The 14,963-nt window shown below is 48.4% G+C and overlaps 1 protein-coding gene across 1 annotated transcript; it reads left to right on the top strand.

Moving 5' to 3' along the window:
- The first annotated feature begins 238 nt into the window (after positions 1 to 238).
- On the top strand, positions 239 to 13,307 carry LOC113935447 (carboxylesterase 4A-like). Its single transcript, XM_035725264.1, is given in 9 exon segments — positions 239 to 248; positions 6,973 to 7,014; positions 7,017 to 7,165; positions 10,119 to 10,244; positions 10,311 to 10,465; positions 10,803 to 10,878; positions 10,880 to 11,093; positions 12,134 to 12,194; positions 13,139 to 13,307. Coding segments are annotated over 9 exon segments (1,002 nt in total).
- The last annotated feature ends 1,656 nt before the right edge of the window (positions 13,308 to 14,963 follow it).

Genomic DNA, 14,963 nt, shown 5'->3' with positions numbered 1-14,963 from the left:
CTTTCCTTTATTTTTCTTTTTTAGTAAACTTCTATGTTGAAACATAATGTATGTACTAAAATGTACACAAATTCTAAGTATAAAGCTTGATTAATTTTCACAAAATGAATATTCACATACACACCAGTATGTAACCAGCACCCGGATTAAGAAACAGAATATTATTAGCCCCCGGGACGAGTTCCCCTGTGCCCTTTCCGGGACTCCCCTCCAAAGGTGATGGCTATACTGATTCGCAATGGCGGAGGGTAGTTTTGCCTGCTAAATGGAATCACACAACCTATGATTCCATGAAATGGAATAAAAAGGAATTATATAGTAGATGCTCTTTTGTGTCAGGCTACTTCCCTCCACATTAGGTCTGTGAGATGCATCCAAGGAGTCCTGGGTAGTTGCGGATCATTCAATCTCATTGTCACAGAGGATTTCATCGTGTGAATACACACGGCATGTTTCCCGTTCTCTTAACAGGACTTTGGGTAGTCTCCAATTTGGGGCTTTTATGAATGGTGTTGATAGGAACTTTCTAATACGTCTTCTGGTGAGCATACAGACACGTTCATTCAGTATATATCTACCACGAGGAATTAGGGGAGGGATTTGGAATTGCTGAGTCATGGTGTTGTAGCTTTCAACTCAAGGGATTATACCAAGCAGTTTTCAAAGAGGTTGTACCAATTTACACTCCCACCAGCAACACATCAGAGTTCTGGTCAATCCAAATTCTTGCAAAAATGTTGGTATTGTCCTTCTGTTTCACATCAGCTTTCCCTTTTTCTTAGATTGCTTTCTTGAGATTGTATTCACATACCATATAATTCACCTATTTGAAGTATACAGTGAAATGATTTTTCATATCTAATCTATTTTCTGTCTTTATTAGCTTCTCTGTTCTGTACATTTCGTATTCATAGAATCTTATTAGACATAGTCATCTGTGATTCTTTCACTTAGCATAAGCATGGTGTCACATGTATGAGTACTTCATTCTGTTTGACCAAAGAGTATTCCATTTTATGGATATATCACATTTTGTTTCCCATTCATCAGCTGATTCATCATTTGGGTTGTTTCTACCTGGTAGCTATTAGGAATAATGTTGCTCTAAATGTTTGTGTACAAGTTTTTGTGTGGACATGTTTTTATTTCTCTTGAAGACACACACACACACACACACACACACACACACACACACACACACACACACACACACACACACACACACACACACACACACCCTAGGAGTAAAATTGCTAAGTTACACGCTAACTCTTATGTTTAATCATTGGAGGAACTGCCAGACTATTTTCCAAAGTGGTGGCACATTTTACATTCCTACCAGAAGTCTATGAGGATTTAGATCTTTCCATGTCCTTGGCAACATCTACTATCTGACTTTTCTATTCCAGTCACCCCAGTGGGTGTGAAGTGGGATCTACTTTGGTTTTGATTTGCATTTCCCCTGATGGCTAATGATGTTGAACATCTTTCCATATGTTTATTGGCCTTTAAACATATTCCTTGGAAAAATATCTCTTCATATCCTTTGCCCATTTTTAATTGAGTTGTTTGTCTTTTTTTTATTGAGTTGTAAGAGTCCTTTATATATTCTGAATGCAAGTCCCTTAAAGGCTATATGATTTGCAAATATTTTCTCCTATTCCATGGCTTGTCTTCATTTTCTTCGTTCTTTTGTATGTGGCAATCCAAATGTCCCAACACCATGTTATGGACAAGACCATTCTCCCCACCACCAAATGATCTCGGCACCCTTGGTACCCTTGTTGAAACTCAGCCACGCGTAAACAGGTCTATTTATACATATATACACGGGACTCTCAATTCTGTTCCATTCATTTCTACAGTTGACTTATGTCAGTACATACCACCCTCTCTTGATTACCATTTCTTTGTAGTAAGTTTTGAAGTAGGAAATTATGAGTCTTCCTGTTTTATTCTTGTTCATGAGTCGGCTATTCCAGCTTCCTTGAAATTCCGTATGAAATTTAGAATCCACTTGTCGATTTCTACCAAGAAGTCAGCCAAGAGTCTTACAGGGATGGCACTGAATCTGCAGATCAGTCTGGGGAGTGTTACTTTACCAGCTTAACAATATGAAGTCCTTTCATGCACAAACACAGGGTGTTTTCCCCATTCGTTTGGATCTACTTTAATTTCTTTTTTTTAAATAAATTTATTTTTTTAAGTGGGCTCTAGACCCAACATGGGGCTTGAACTCACAACCCCAAGGGCAAGAGTCACATGCTCTACTGACCGAGCCAGCCAGGCACCCCGATCTGTTTTAATTTCTTACAACAATGTTTTGTAGTTTTCAGAGTATAAGTTTAGGACTTCTTTTGTTTGGGAGCCTCCAGGCCATGAAGGCGCCCCAGAAGTTATCAAGTCCAGAGCTGAACTGAGTCTGTGTTTTCTTGAGCAATGCCTGTAGATGCAGAGGTAGCCAGGCACACTGGCCAAGCCCCTCTTGGGGGGGTCCTAGCTGTATCCACCACCCATGGCTTGGTGTCGGCTATACTCTCCGACCCTCACCCCTGGCACTGGCCTCTAGGCTTCCTCAGGGCTAGTCATCTATGAATCCTTGCTTGCCAGAAGGTCCCAGAGATTCCTTAAGGGTGCGATCCTGACAGACACAAACTCTCCTTGGGTCTGCAGCTACTACCTTTGATGCTGTTTGGAATAGAGAAGCGTACCTCCCCCCGTTTTTGATATACCCTGATGAGAGTCATCCCTGACCAGCCTGGGCACAGGATCTCAGCTCAGTGAGAGGATTCTTCCACCCTCACAGGTACCCTTTACTGCCCCCTGTGGGTGGGAGGTCACAACATCAGAACCCTGGTGGGTCCAGAACTAGGCCCTCTACCTTCACCTCAGGCCCAACATGCTAGGCCAGCTCCAAGCAAGTCTCCTCTCTCCAGGACTGTGACTTCACCCTGTCATCTGGCCTCTAAGAACACTCCACCTCACTTGTTAGACATGTCCATTTATGTGTAAAGCCCAATAGTGGACCAGATGGGGCTTCGGTCTTCCCCCCTCCAAAAACAGAATGCTGGGTGACTCAGAACAGGAGCCACCTCGTGCTACATATCAGAATCACAGATTCTTAACCCTAAGACAGTGTTGCACCAAGGCTACCTGGCTGACCCAGCTCCCCATTCGACATTCCCTGTGCCCCATGTCAACATTGGATGGAGCCCACGTGAGTCCTAGCCCACACTCCTCCCATATGGATGGACCAGGTGAAAGGCTGTTTCTTACTCAGGGAGAAATGACAGGAGTGGAGCCAGGTGTTGGCAGGACCAGACCTTAAGGCCCACCCAGAACTGGCCAAGATGTTGGGCACCTGGGCCTCTCAGTCAGTTAAGCCTCTGTCTTTGACTCAGGTCATGATCTTGGGGTCCTGGGATGCCCCACATCAGCCTCCCTGCTGAACAGGGAGTCTGCATCTCCCTCTCCCTTAGTCCCTCCCCCAACCCCGCTTGTGCACTCGCTCTCTCTCTCAAATAAATAAATAAATAAAATATTTTAAAAAGAGGAGAGAACTGGCCAAGTTGCTGCACAGCTGAGTAGAGTAGTCTCTATGTGACTGGCCCCCAGGCCTGATAGGTAGATTCATAGTCTTGTCTGCCTTCTCTACCACTCCCTTCCCTTGTCCTCCATTCCCCGCTTGGCCCTTGCTTTGAGTGACACATGCTTACTGCATTAGGGTAAACCAAACTTGTCAGATCCTAGGCAGAAGAAACAAGCAGCTCTGTCATCTCCCCTAAATGGGGCTCCATACTCCTATTGATGTGGCTACACACAACCCACAGGGAAGGCTGGTAGAGGTGATGCAGAGGGGAATGTGGTCCAGAAAGAAGATCATGGGTCCAGACCAAATGGAGCTATTGATAGCCCCCACTTCTTGGTCCTGCCTTCCCTGTCCTCCCATCCCTAGTCTCTTGAACCCCACACTGATGGTGAACTCTCCACTGTTTTTTGTTTGTTTGGTTGGGTTTGTTTTTTTTTTAAGTAGGCTCCACACCCAGCATGGAGCCCAACACGGGACTTGAATTCACAACCCAGATCAAAAACCGAGATGAGATTAAGAGTCAGTCGCCCAACTGACTGAGCCTCCCCTCCATTAATGTTGTTAAAGAAAATATGGAAAATACAGAAAAGTTAAAGAAAAAAAATCAAGGTCACTAATGCGTGCAACTCAGAGGGCAACCACTGACACCACTTTGACATTAATCCTTCCTGTTACTTTAGACATCTTTGGAGTGTTTTGGTGTTCACTCTCCATGACCAATATATAATTTCAAATTCTGCCCTTTTCAAGTTCTGGAATGACATCAGCCTTCTCCCAAGTATTGATGACAACAGCTGACATAATGGGTTTTCCCTGTTTTAAGTGCCTTCCCTGCATTGGCCCACTTAACCCTCACTACAACTGTATGAGTTAAGTACTATTATGCTGATTTCACAGATGGAGTAACTGAGGTTCAGAGAAGGTAAGTGATTTTCCCACGGTCACACAGCTTATGAATGGCAAGGGCTGGAATTCAAACCCAGCAGCCTGGCTCAGAACCACCACATTAAGCCCCCTGCTGCTATAGAGTCTTACAGAACATGCCATTACTGACCGTGTAGTATATATTATATAATGTAGATATAACATCCCTTCCTCACCCATCCCTTCTGGTCATGTTGGGCGGGGGAAGACGGTTGCCAACAAGGCTACAGGATACTTACACATAAACAAATTTTTTAAAGATTTTGTTGTTATTTATTTGAGAGAGAGAGAGCATGAACAGGGGCAGCGGCAGGCAGAGGGAGAGGGAGAAGCAGACTCCCCCCACTGAGCAAGGAGCCCGAGGCAGGGCTCAACCCCAGGACCCAGGGATCATGACCTGAGCTGAAGGCAGATGCTTAACCAACTGAGCGCCCCCGCAAGGCATCCCTTAACTCCTGATTTTAATTAACATTTTATGCTACTCAAAAGGTGGAATATTTTCATAAGTGCTTACCTATTGTCTCTGGATACATAGCAAGGCTGTGATGAAGGCCACTCCAAGGGGTGCCTGGGTGGCTCAGTCATTAAGCGTCTGCCTTCGGCTCATGTCATGATCCCAGGGTCCTGGGATCGAGCCCCGCATCGGGCTCCCTGCTCCGCAGGAAGCCTGCTTCTCCCTCTCCCACTCCCCTGCTTGTGTTCCCTCTCTCGCTGTGTCTCTCTCTGTCAAATAAATAAATAAAATCTTTAAAAAAAAAAAAGTGAAGTATCTTTAAAAAAAAAAGACCACTCCAAGGCAGCTCTTGTTCATGGGTATAGAGCACTCTGCTGCATGCTTAGGTGCCCCCAGAGACTGGAGTGAGGACAGCAAAACAACCCTGCTTACAGCAAAACTCTGAGGAGAGCCTCACTGTGTGACCTTGAGAAAGTTATATAACTTCCATTGCCACATATGTATGGTGCAATAATAATAACAATTACCCTCTACATGTTTTAGGAGGACGAGGTGAGAGTCCATGTAAAGTGTCTGGCACAGTGCCAGAGGATCAGTAACTCATGGTTGTTGGCTAGTCAATCAGGAGTGGACCCAGGCTTCAGGGCAAATCCAGATAATGTGGCAGACCTCCGCCTCTGTGCTCTGTCCTGAGACCTCAGGCTGGGCATCGCCCCTCTCTGGGCCCATAGGCCTCCCCCAGCTCTCCCCAGGGCCAGTGAGAAGCTCACATGGCAGGACCATGTGAAAAGGCTTTGTAAACTGCAAAGAACAGCACACATAGGAGATTTGAGATGACCCTTTGCCCGCACTGTCCTGCCTACGTGATTTTGCAGGCTCACCATTACAACCATCCCTCTGCGCTCAGATATTGCTTTCATCAGCCCTGCAGAGACCTGGGGACATGCGCAGAGAGGTACTTTTGGCCACCTGCAGCTAGAGTGTGTCCTCTATCACACCAACTCCAAATGCTATTCCCAAAACCGGGAGGTGTTTGTAAATCACTTTCCTGATGCAACCCTGAGATTCTCATTCAGAGGGTGGGCCTAGGAACCTGGGTTTTAACAATGATTTCCCCCACATGATTCTGATACACAGGCAAGTTCAGTAATACTTGGATCATATTTGCTTTCTGTCATTTGCAGAGTGAGCCCCAGGGGACCAGGGCACAGAACAATTCAGTTTTGATAAAGGAGGGGAAGAAATGACAAGGGTGCTTCAGGAAAGGGCAACAGATGTGAGGCCTAAGTGACACTTGGCAAAGCGAGGGGGGCTGGATGAGAGCCCAGAAGAGGAGGAAGTGCCATAGGCAGAGGTTAAATTCAACTTGGTCTAGTTCATATTCAGTCCAAGAGCTGGCTAAGGTGTAGATCTTCTTGTGGTGTGTCTGTGTGCCTATGTGTAACATGTGAATGAATGTATGCTACATATGGATACACTGTAACCTTTATATAACTGTTCTTACATGCATATGTATGTATGCATATGGTGTGCATTTAGCTCTTGCATTTCTGCATGCTTCGTTGTAAATGAGCTGAGCTTGTATGTTCCTATGTATGTATAGATTTGTATGTACATGTGAGTATTAATTTGAGTAGATATATGAATGAGAATGCCTATATGTGTGATTTCTTCCCAGAAGTATGCCAGGTAAATGTTAGCAATAAGAAAGAGATATGGTAATATCAATATCAGACAAGCAGAATCAAAATGACACAATGATATTGACATTAAATGACGCATTAAATGACAGAAAATAATTTATACAACAGACATGAACCTTTATGCACCTACCAACATAGTGTTGAAATCTTAAATCTTAAATAATGAGAGACGAACATACTGAGAGAAACACAGAAAAAGTGGGCAAGTACACAATTGTGAAAAACTTCCAGCTGCAACGGTGCCATGGCAGATGGACAGAGTTCTTTCAGGGGCCAGAGTGACCCTTCTCCTCTCTTCCTAGGTACCCTGCACACCAAAGAACCTCTAGTGGTTACCAAATATGGACCCTCCAAGGAAAACAGATGCACATGGGAAGACACCCATCAATGTCTTTCCTAGGAGTCTCCTTCTCCAGACCTCTGTGGGTGCCTGCAGGTTCACTGCCCCAGGGGCCCCCAGAATCCTGGGAAGGAATCAGAAATGCCACCACCTATGTCCCCTGCATAGGAGCCAAAGGGACTACTGTCTGGGAGGTGGGCGAACCTTAAGGAGGGCAGTGGCCCAATGCCTGCCTCTGGGTCAGGGTTTGAAACAACACTCTAAAAAGGGTCCACTGTGTGGCCATAGGTGGGCCAGGGGCCCATTCTGGGGCCTCAGTTTCCAAACCTATATAATGAAGTAATTGGCCCAGATGGTGTTTAAGGCACTGATAATTCTGTTCTTGTCTCTCTCATGGGAGAGCTCCAGGTAAGGAGGAGGTGCTCAGTGATGTGCCCCCGGGACCTTCTGGGAGCTGAGTTGTCCTAAAAGTATGTGAGGAGCAGTTCATTTGTGCTTGCTTTCTTTTTCTTTCTTTCTTTCTTTCTTTCTTTCTTTCTTTCTTTCTTTCTTTCTTTCTTTCTTTCTTTCTTTCTTCCTTCCTTCCTTCCTTCCTTCCTTCCTTCCTTCCTTCCTTCCTTCCTCTTTCTTTCTTTCTTTCTCTCTCTCTCCCTCTCTCTCTCTCTCTCTCTCTCTCTCTTCCTCTCTCTCTCTCCCTCTCTCTCTCTCTCTCACACACACACACACACACCATACTCAGTGAACCCTGAGCTCTTCCCTCTCACTTGGGACTTGAGCCCAAGGACAAGCCCACATGGCACATCCAACCCTTCACTGCAGAAGGAGCTCCAAGATGGGGAGGTCACAGGCTCAGGTTCAGTTTTAATGTCCCAGAATCTTAATGCAACCTCTAGCAAGGCTCAAACCCTGAGTCACATGAGCATTGTTGAGATTATGCCTGCCTTTTGAAGCCTTGGGCTTGGGAATTTACCCAGAACAAATGTATTAATTATTTATTCAGATCATTGAGTAATCCACTGTCCAGAATATTCTGTGGCAATCATTAACAATTAGTTGGATAAAGCACTGGGTTTAGAAAAATGTCTACTGTAAGAACCTGAGTGTCAGTTGATATTAAGAAACTACAACCACCAGAGTGCCTGGGTGGCTCAGTGGGTTGAGACTCTGACTCTTGATTTCGGCTCAGGTCGAGATCTCAGTGTTGTGAGATCAAGCCCTGCACTGGACTCCATGCTGGGCTCTGCGCTAGGTGTGAAACCTGCTTGAGATTTTCTCTGTCTCCCTCAGCCCCTCCTCCATCCCACACAAGCACAGGTGCCCTCTCGTTCTCTCTCTAGAAAAAAAGGGGGGAGGGGTGCCTGGGTGGCTTAGTCAGTTGAGTGACCAACTCTTGGTTTCAGCTCAGGTCACGATCTCGGGATCATGAAATCAGGCCCGCCAAGGGCTCTGCACTGTGTGGATTCTGCTTGAGATTCTCTCTCCCTCTCCCTCTGCTCCTTCCGCTGCTCATGCACATTCTCTCTCTCTCTCTCTCTCTCTCTCTCAAATAAATAAATAAATCTTTAAAAAAAGAATGTTTAAAAAAACGATAACCACCACCCTGGGTGTCTAATTGTTGAGAACAGGGCATCCACTGTTAGAACATGAATGGCTGTTACTAGAATGCTGGGGTGTTGGTCATTAGAACAACGACCAGCACTGAGAGAAGCCCAGACATTCTGAACACTCTGTGATTGTTATTTGGAATCCCATGGATCAGGTGACAGAACATGGGATAGCCATTACTAGAGCCCCAAGGATCAGGGGTTTAGAGATTGGAGTATCCACTGCACCGAAGTCTGGGTGTCAGTTGTTGGAACACTGGCCATGAACTGTCAGACAATAGCGCTTTGGAACACAGAGTGTTAGGTATAGGAATTTGTGGATGGCTTAGAACAGACTACGGGGTGGTAGTTAAGAGGGGAAGAAGACCAGTGACTAGTTTGGATAATGACTAGTTTGGGGCCAGAGCAGCAAGGGAACAAGCAGAGAATGGAGCAGAATAGGCAGACAGGATCTCCTGTAGCCAGTCAGATGGACCCAGCCCCAACTATTGAGAACAGCCACTCTCAGGGCTGGGCCAGCAGGGAGAAAAGGTGAGGTGGCCCAAGAGCCAAGCTCCACAAATGTCCACATGGGTGCCAGGACTCAGATAAATCCTCATCCATCCCTGCCCCTTGGGAGTGCATGGTTCAACTCCAACCCAGTGCTGTAGTCAACGTGGTTAGAGCTTTGGGGAAGCACAGAGGGGAAGTGCCCAGCAGAGGGGGAACCACTTGAGCTGAGCCTTAAACATGAGTAGGAGTTTGCCAGGCAGAGGAGAAAGCATTTGGCAGAGGGGACAGAAGCATAGGGAATTGGAGGTGGGAGGCTAGAGTCCATGTGTATCTGCAGGAAGGGGTGGCCAGAAGAAGGCTAGATGAGGAGGGCCTGGGGCAGTGCGGGTGAATCTGGCCCTAATCCTGAACACAGGGGGGCCCAGGAAGGTTTTAAGGAGGGGAGTGAAATGGTCAGGTTTTTGTTTTCTATCAGTCCTCTGAGGAGGATGAGTTGGAAGGGATATAAAGAGGCTGGGGCAGTGTCCTGGCCAGATGTGGTAATGGCCTTGGCAGGGCAGCAGCTCTGGAATAGAGGAGGAGGCCTATTTAAGAGCTGTTTGGGAGGCAGAACAGAGACTGAGGGAGGGGAGGGGACGTGAAAGACAGGGGGGTGCCCAGGGTGCCCAAGTTTCTGGCTTGACAGCACCAACAGCGTCTCCAACAGGAGCAGGGAACCTCTCCCCACAAAGACTCATGGGGCCAGGCTCAAGGCAGAGGGGTGGATCTTGGGGAAGCCAAGCTGAGCTGCCTCCCACCCCTGGACCCTAACGCTAGTGGCAGCCACTCGGACACAGGCAGATAGATACACACACACACACACACACACACACACACACACACACACACACACACAGCCTAAATATTGCTTTTGGTTCTATTCTATTCCCCCAAATGCGGAACCTGGGTTTTCAACCATTCTCCGCTCTGTGGCCACCACATCGGGCCCAAACTCATATCGTGGCCGCAGGAGGTTTCAGGAGGCCTGGGGCAGATCGCCTCCATGTATCCCAGCACGCGAAAACAATACAAGTGGCTGAGCTTCAGCGAGGACGGTCTGTACCTGACCGTGTACCGCCAGCGCGCGCCTGGGGACGCTGTGCTGCGGCTGAGTATTCATCTTCATGCGCGCCACCCGGCTCAGCCACTCCACCGCCCCGCTCAGGCCTCGGCTTTCCGCGCCCGGGTGATGGTCGGCTTCCCAGGAGGCCCCTTCCTCGTGGGCTCCGCTTCCACGTACTATGCGTCTGAACTGGCCGCCCGCGAGAAAGCGGAGCTTGTGCTGCGGCAGCATAGGCTCGGCATCCTGGCCTTCCTGAAGTAGGCGGGGCCGGGGACCGGCGCGGGGGACGAGGGACCCGGCCTCCTCCGGACTTGTGCTCAGGGCGGAGGAGGTGCGGTCCGGGTGGAAGGGGAGGGGAGGGGGCTGTGGGGGCGTGGCTGCAAGAGGTGCGTGCAGGGTCTGCGCCTAACTTCTGCGGACGCTCCGTACTGCGATGGAGAGGGACCTAACTCTAGGGGAAGAGGTGTGGTCCCAAGACCAGGTGTCTCAGGGACGCGGCGAGGCGAGGTGGGGCCAGACAGAACCAGGTAGGATCCCCTGAGCAACCAGACGGTCGGGGCTCGGGACCCTGATTATAAGCCCCGCTCTCCCGAGCGCGGGCGACACGCAGGCCCGCGGGAACTGGGCGCTGTTGGACCAGGTGGCGGCTCAGCGCTGGGTACAAAAAAACCATCGCAGCCTTCGGTGGAGACCCAGACTGCGTAACCCTGTTTGGCCAGTCTTCGTGGGCCATGTGTATCTTGGGACTGGTGAGTGCAGTGCCCGGGCAGACCCAGCACAGACTCAGGTCCACAATCCATGAGTGCATCCTCCACTGCACAAATGCATGTGCAGATGTGTACAGGACCATGCAGGTCCACAGACCTGCCCTCACCCCGGCCAAGGGTACAATTCTGGCCATGGGTTGCACTGATGAGAAAACCAAGCCAGTCCGAGAGAGGACAGTGCTGAGAGTAGGGATACTCAGCATTGTCACCCAGCACCTCCTGCCTCCCTACCTCCCCCCAAAGCTCTATCCCCTGAACAGAGTGCACCATCTGCCCTGTGGGCGAGGCTGGGGTCCAGACCAGGCCTGGGAGTCAGGGGCCTGGGTTGGAGACTGGGGAGCAACCACTGACCTGGAGTGTGCCTGCAGGGTGGGTGTCAGGTCAGGTACCCTCTGAGGGCCACATTTGGGAGGTGAGCTGGGACCACATCACACAGGGCTTTACCTGCCACAGTAATAATACTGAAACGCTTGAACACTTTCTGTGTGCCAGACATTCTTCTAAGCCGTTTCTGTGTATTCATTCAATTCCTTCAACAATCCAGAAAGGGAAGTCTCCTCTTTCTACAGTTCTACAAAAAGAGAAGTTTTCTCCATTCTGCAGATGAAGAAACTGAGGCCCAGAAAAGCTAAACAGCTTTATTCAAAATACCCTGGGAAAGATTTGAAGCAGGGAAGTGACACAGCCAGATGTGCATTTAGAGAGATGGCTCAGTGTGCTGAACTGGGTTAGAAAGAAATAGGAGCAGAGGCCTGGAGGCCAACTGGGAGGGAAGGTGGGGTATATCCCACAGGAGATGATGAGGGCTGGCTCTGAAACAGAGGCAGGAAGAATGGAAAGTGGAAGGTCGCTGCAGAGGGATGCATGAGGCCAGATGGACAGGTGCAGTCTCATCCGAAAGGCCTCGGGGCAGCTGGGTAGACGGGTGGGCAGAGGTGATAGGAAAGGCCCCTAGGCCTGGATGGATAGTGGGGGGTGAGGGATGCCCCCTCTCCATTGACCGACCCTAAGGAGCTACTCAGTTCCTAATCTAGAATGTTCCCGAAAATGAAAGACTTTTGGTATGGAAGCAATAGTGGAAGGAGCAGGGTGGGATGTTAGCCCCCCACGTTCTGTTCCAAATGTCACATCATATTCCGACCCCCGGCCATTCCACAGTTGAGGAGAAGGCGCTGAGCCTCCAGATGATGAAATACTGGGCCGCCTTTGCCCATACAGGGTGAGTCTGGTCCCCCAACACATCTGGGCATCTGACCCACTGGCCAGCTGCATCTGGTATTTGTCCCTGCGTGTCCCAAAGGAAATGCACAATCAGCCCAAGCAGACTGCCCCTTCTCCCTCACCTTTCCCCACTCACCAGGTCCTAAACGTCCCTAGGATGTGTTTCTCTCTGTCCCATGACCACACTCTTCATTCACTCATGCATTCATAATGCTCTGTTTTTTACCCAGCCCTATACTGGGAGCTGGAATTCAAGAATCTTGCAGACATGACCCGCATCCTCCAGCAACTTGTTAATATTATAACAAAAACATTAAGTTGCTGTACTGGGGGGGCGGGAAGCAGAAGGTACTTTGAGAGCACGGAGAAGGGAGTCTGACTGAGACTGGATGGGCAGGAGTGGCTTCCTGGCAGAGGTGACATGTGGTCTGAGCTTTGGCCAGCCTTGTGACTAGTCTCCCATCTCCACATTCTCTCTCCTTACCATCCATCTCCCTTATGACACTCAAGGGATCTTTGTGAAATATCATCAGACCAAGCCACTCACCTGCTTAAAACTCTTCATGGCTTCCCTCTACTCCCAGATTAAAGTCCCAAGCCCTTAGCCTCTTGGCATGAAAATCTTCAAAACCTTTACTGTATCATCCTCTCTCCACATCCATCGTCTTCGCACGCCCCATGTTTTCCTGTAACCTTACACTTGCTTCCTCCAAAAGCCCTGGTCTTTCGTACCTCCAACCCTTTGCACATAGTGTTCCCTCTGCCTGGAAGGCCCTTGCCACCACATAGTCTTCTAATTTTTCTTAAAGGTCTATATATCATCTCTGCAAAGACTTCTTGGACCCCAACTCCCAAAGGGAAGGTGAATCGAGGAAGGGAAAGAGAAGAAGGCAGGGTGAAAACGGGCATGAACAATCCCCTTTCCTTCTTCCTTCCGGGCAGAAACCCCAATGTTGGGAAGCTGACCTACCGGCCACAATACAACAAGGAGGAGAAGTACCTGTGGATGGATTTCACCACGAGGGTGGGTGTGAAGCTCAAGGAGGAGAAGATGGCCTTTCGGATGAGACTGCACCAGCATTGAGGACCTGAGAAGCAGAGGCATTTTTGAGGGTGGTTATGCAGGTAGGGAGCCTAAGGGATTGTCCCACCATCTAAGCCTTAGGGAGAACTGACCATGGACACATCTGAGACAAGCGTCCTGCCTTCCACAATGTAAGACCTGCAGAGGTTCCCTCCTATCTCCAGGCCAGAGCTAGAGCCTTAGCCTGTTGTTTGGGGCCCTGCACTACTTGACATCCCATGATGCCCCCCTGTCTCACTGATGCCATCAGGTTTGGCCAGGTCCTTTTCCTGCTACGCTGTGCCCAGCCTCAGGGCAAGCCCTACTTCTCCGAATCCTCCCACCCTTCAAGGTTGACTTGAAGCCACTTCTTTTGGGAAATCCACCCAGACTGCCACTGCCCCTAGCATATCACCCAGTTTATCATTTACCACTCATCCTGCTCAACTTTGTGCCTGTTCACATCACATTGGCCTGAGGGCTTGGGCAGGTTACTTATTACATGTAGTGAAGCTTTGATTGCTTAGGATCTTCTCTCCCTCCCCTACGCACCTCCCCCCAAGGCCCCTCCAAAGCCTGGACCAAGGAATGGTCCTCAGTAAAAACATGTGGACTTGACCTGAATTTCTCCATCTGTACAATGGTTGAGCAAAGCAGATGGCATCTTGATTTGAGCCCTCAGAGGAAGGGTGCATTGCTGCCTGTTCCTCCTAGGGCTGAGCCTGCTTTGCTACACTCAGGGGCTGTGGCAATTTGCCTGGGTTGCAAAACACCTGGCTTTTTTCTTCACTGTCTCAAGTGTGCCCCTCAAGGACACCCATACCCCATGCTCACTTGTCCATGGGTTTAGGTCTTGGTGCTGCATCCAGACTCCTCACTCTGGCCTCTCCTACAACTCAACCTGGGCATACCCCAACCTGTACCCCAGGTTTTTTTGGTTTAGTTTAGTTTTTTGTTGGTAAAATATATATAACATAATTTACCGTTTTAGTCATATTTAAATGCCCAGTTCAATGGTATTAAGTACATTCATGTTGTTATGTAACCACTGCCACTATCCATCTTCAGAATTTTTTCATCATCCCAAACTGAAAATCCTATATCTATTTAACACTAACTCCCTATTTCCTCTCATCCCCAAACCCTGATACCCACTATTCTACTTTCTTCCCTGTGAATTTGACTATCCCACGTACGTCATAGAAGTGCAATCGTACAATATTTGTCCTTTTGCGTCTGGCTTATTTCGCTTAGCATACTGTCTTCAGATTGCATCCATGTTGTAGCATGGATCGGAATTTCATACCCTTTCTAAGACGGAATAAATAATAAATAAATAATACACACCATATTTTGTTTATCCGTTTATCTGTTGATGGACCTTTGGTTTGTCTCCACCTTTTGGCTATTGTGAATAATGCTCCTATAAACAATAGTGTAGCGTCCCACGGTCTTATGCCCCAAACTACCATGTTGCTTAGTCTCTATTCCTAGGGCTTCCTGAGTTCCTGAGACAACTAGAAGCTGCAGAGAGTGGAGGGGGGGGCCAGAGGCCCCCAACCTTCCATGCCCCAGTATCTGAGCCCCAAAAGCAAAGTGATGGATGGAAGAGGACAAAACCCCTTCCAAGCAAATATTTATCTTCACAGCAACCGTGTCATGGATTTTATTACCCATATTTTACAGATAAGGAAACAGACACAA

This window comes from Zalophus californianus, chromosome 17, assembly GCF_009762305.2.
Source record: "Zalophus californianus isolate mZalCal1 chromosome 17, mZalCal1.pri.v2, whole genome shotgun sequence".
Classification (NCBI taxonomy): domain Eukaryota; kingdom Metazoa; phylum Chordata; class Mammalia; order Carnivora; family Otariidae; genus Zalophus; species Zalophus californianus.
This window is presented reverse-complemented; position numbering and strand designations above follow the sequence as displayed.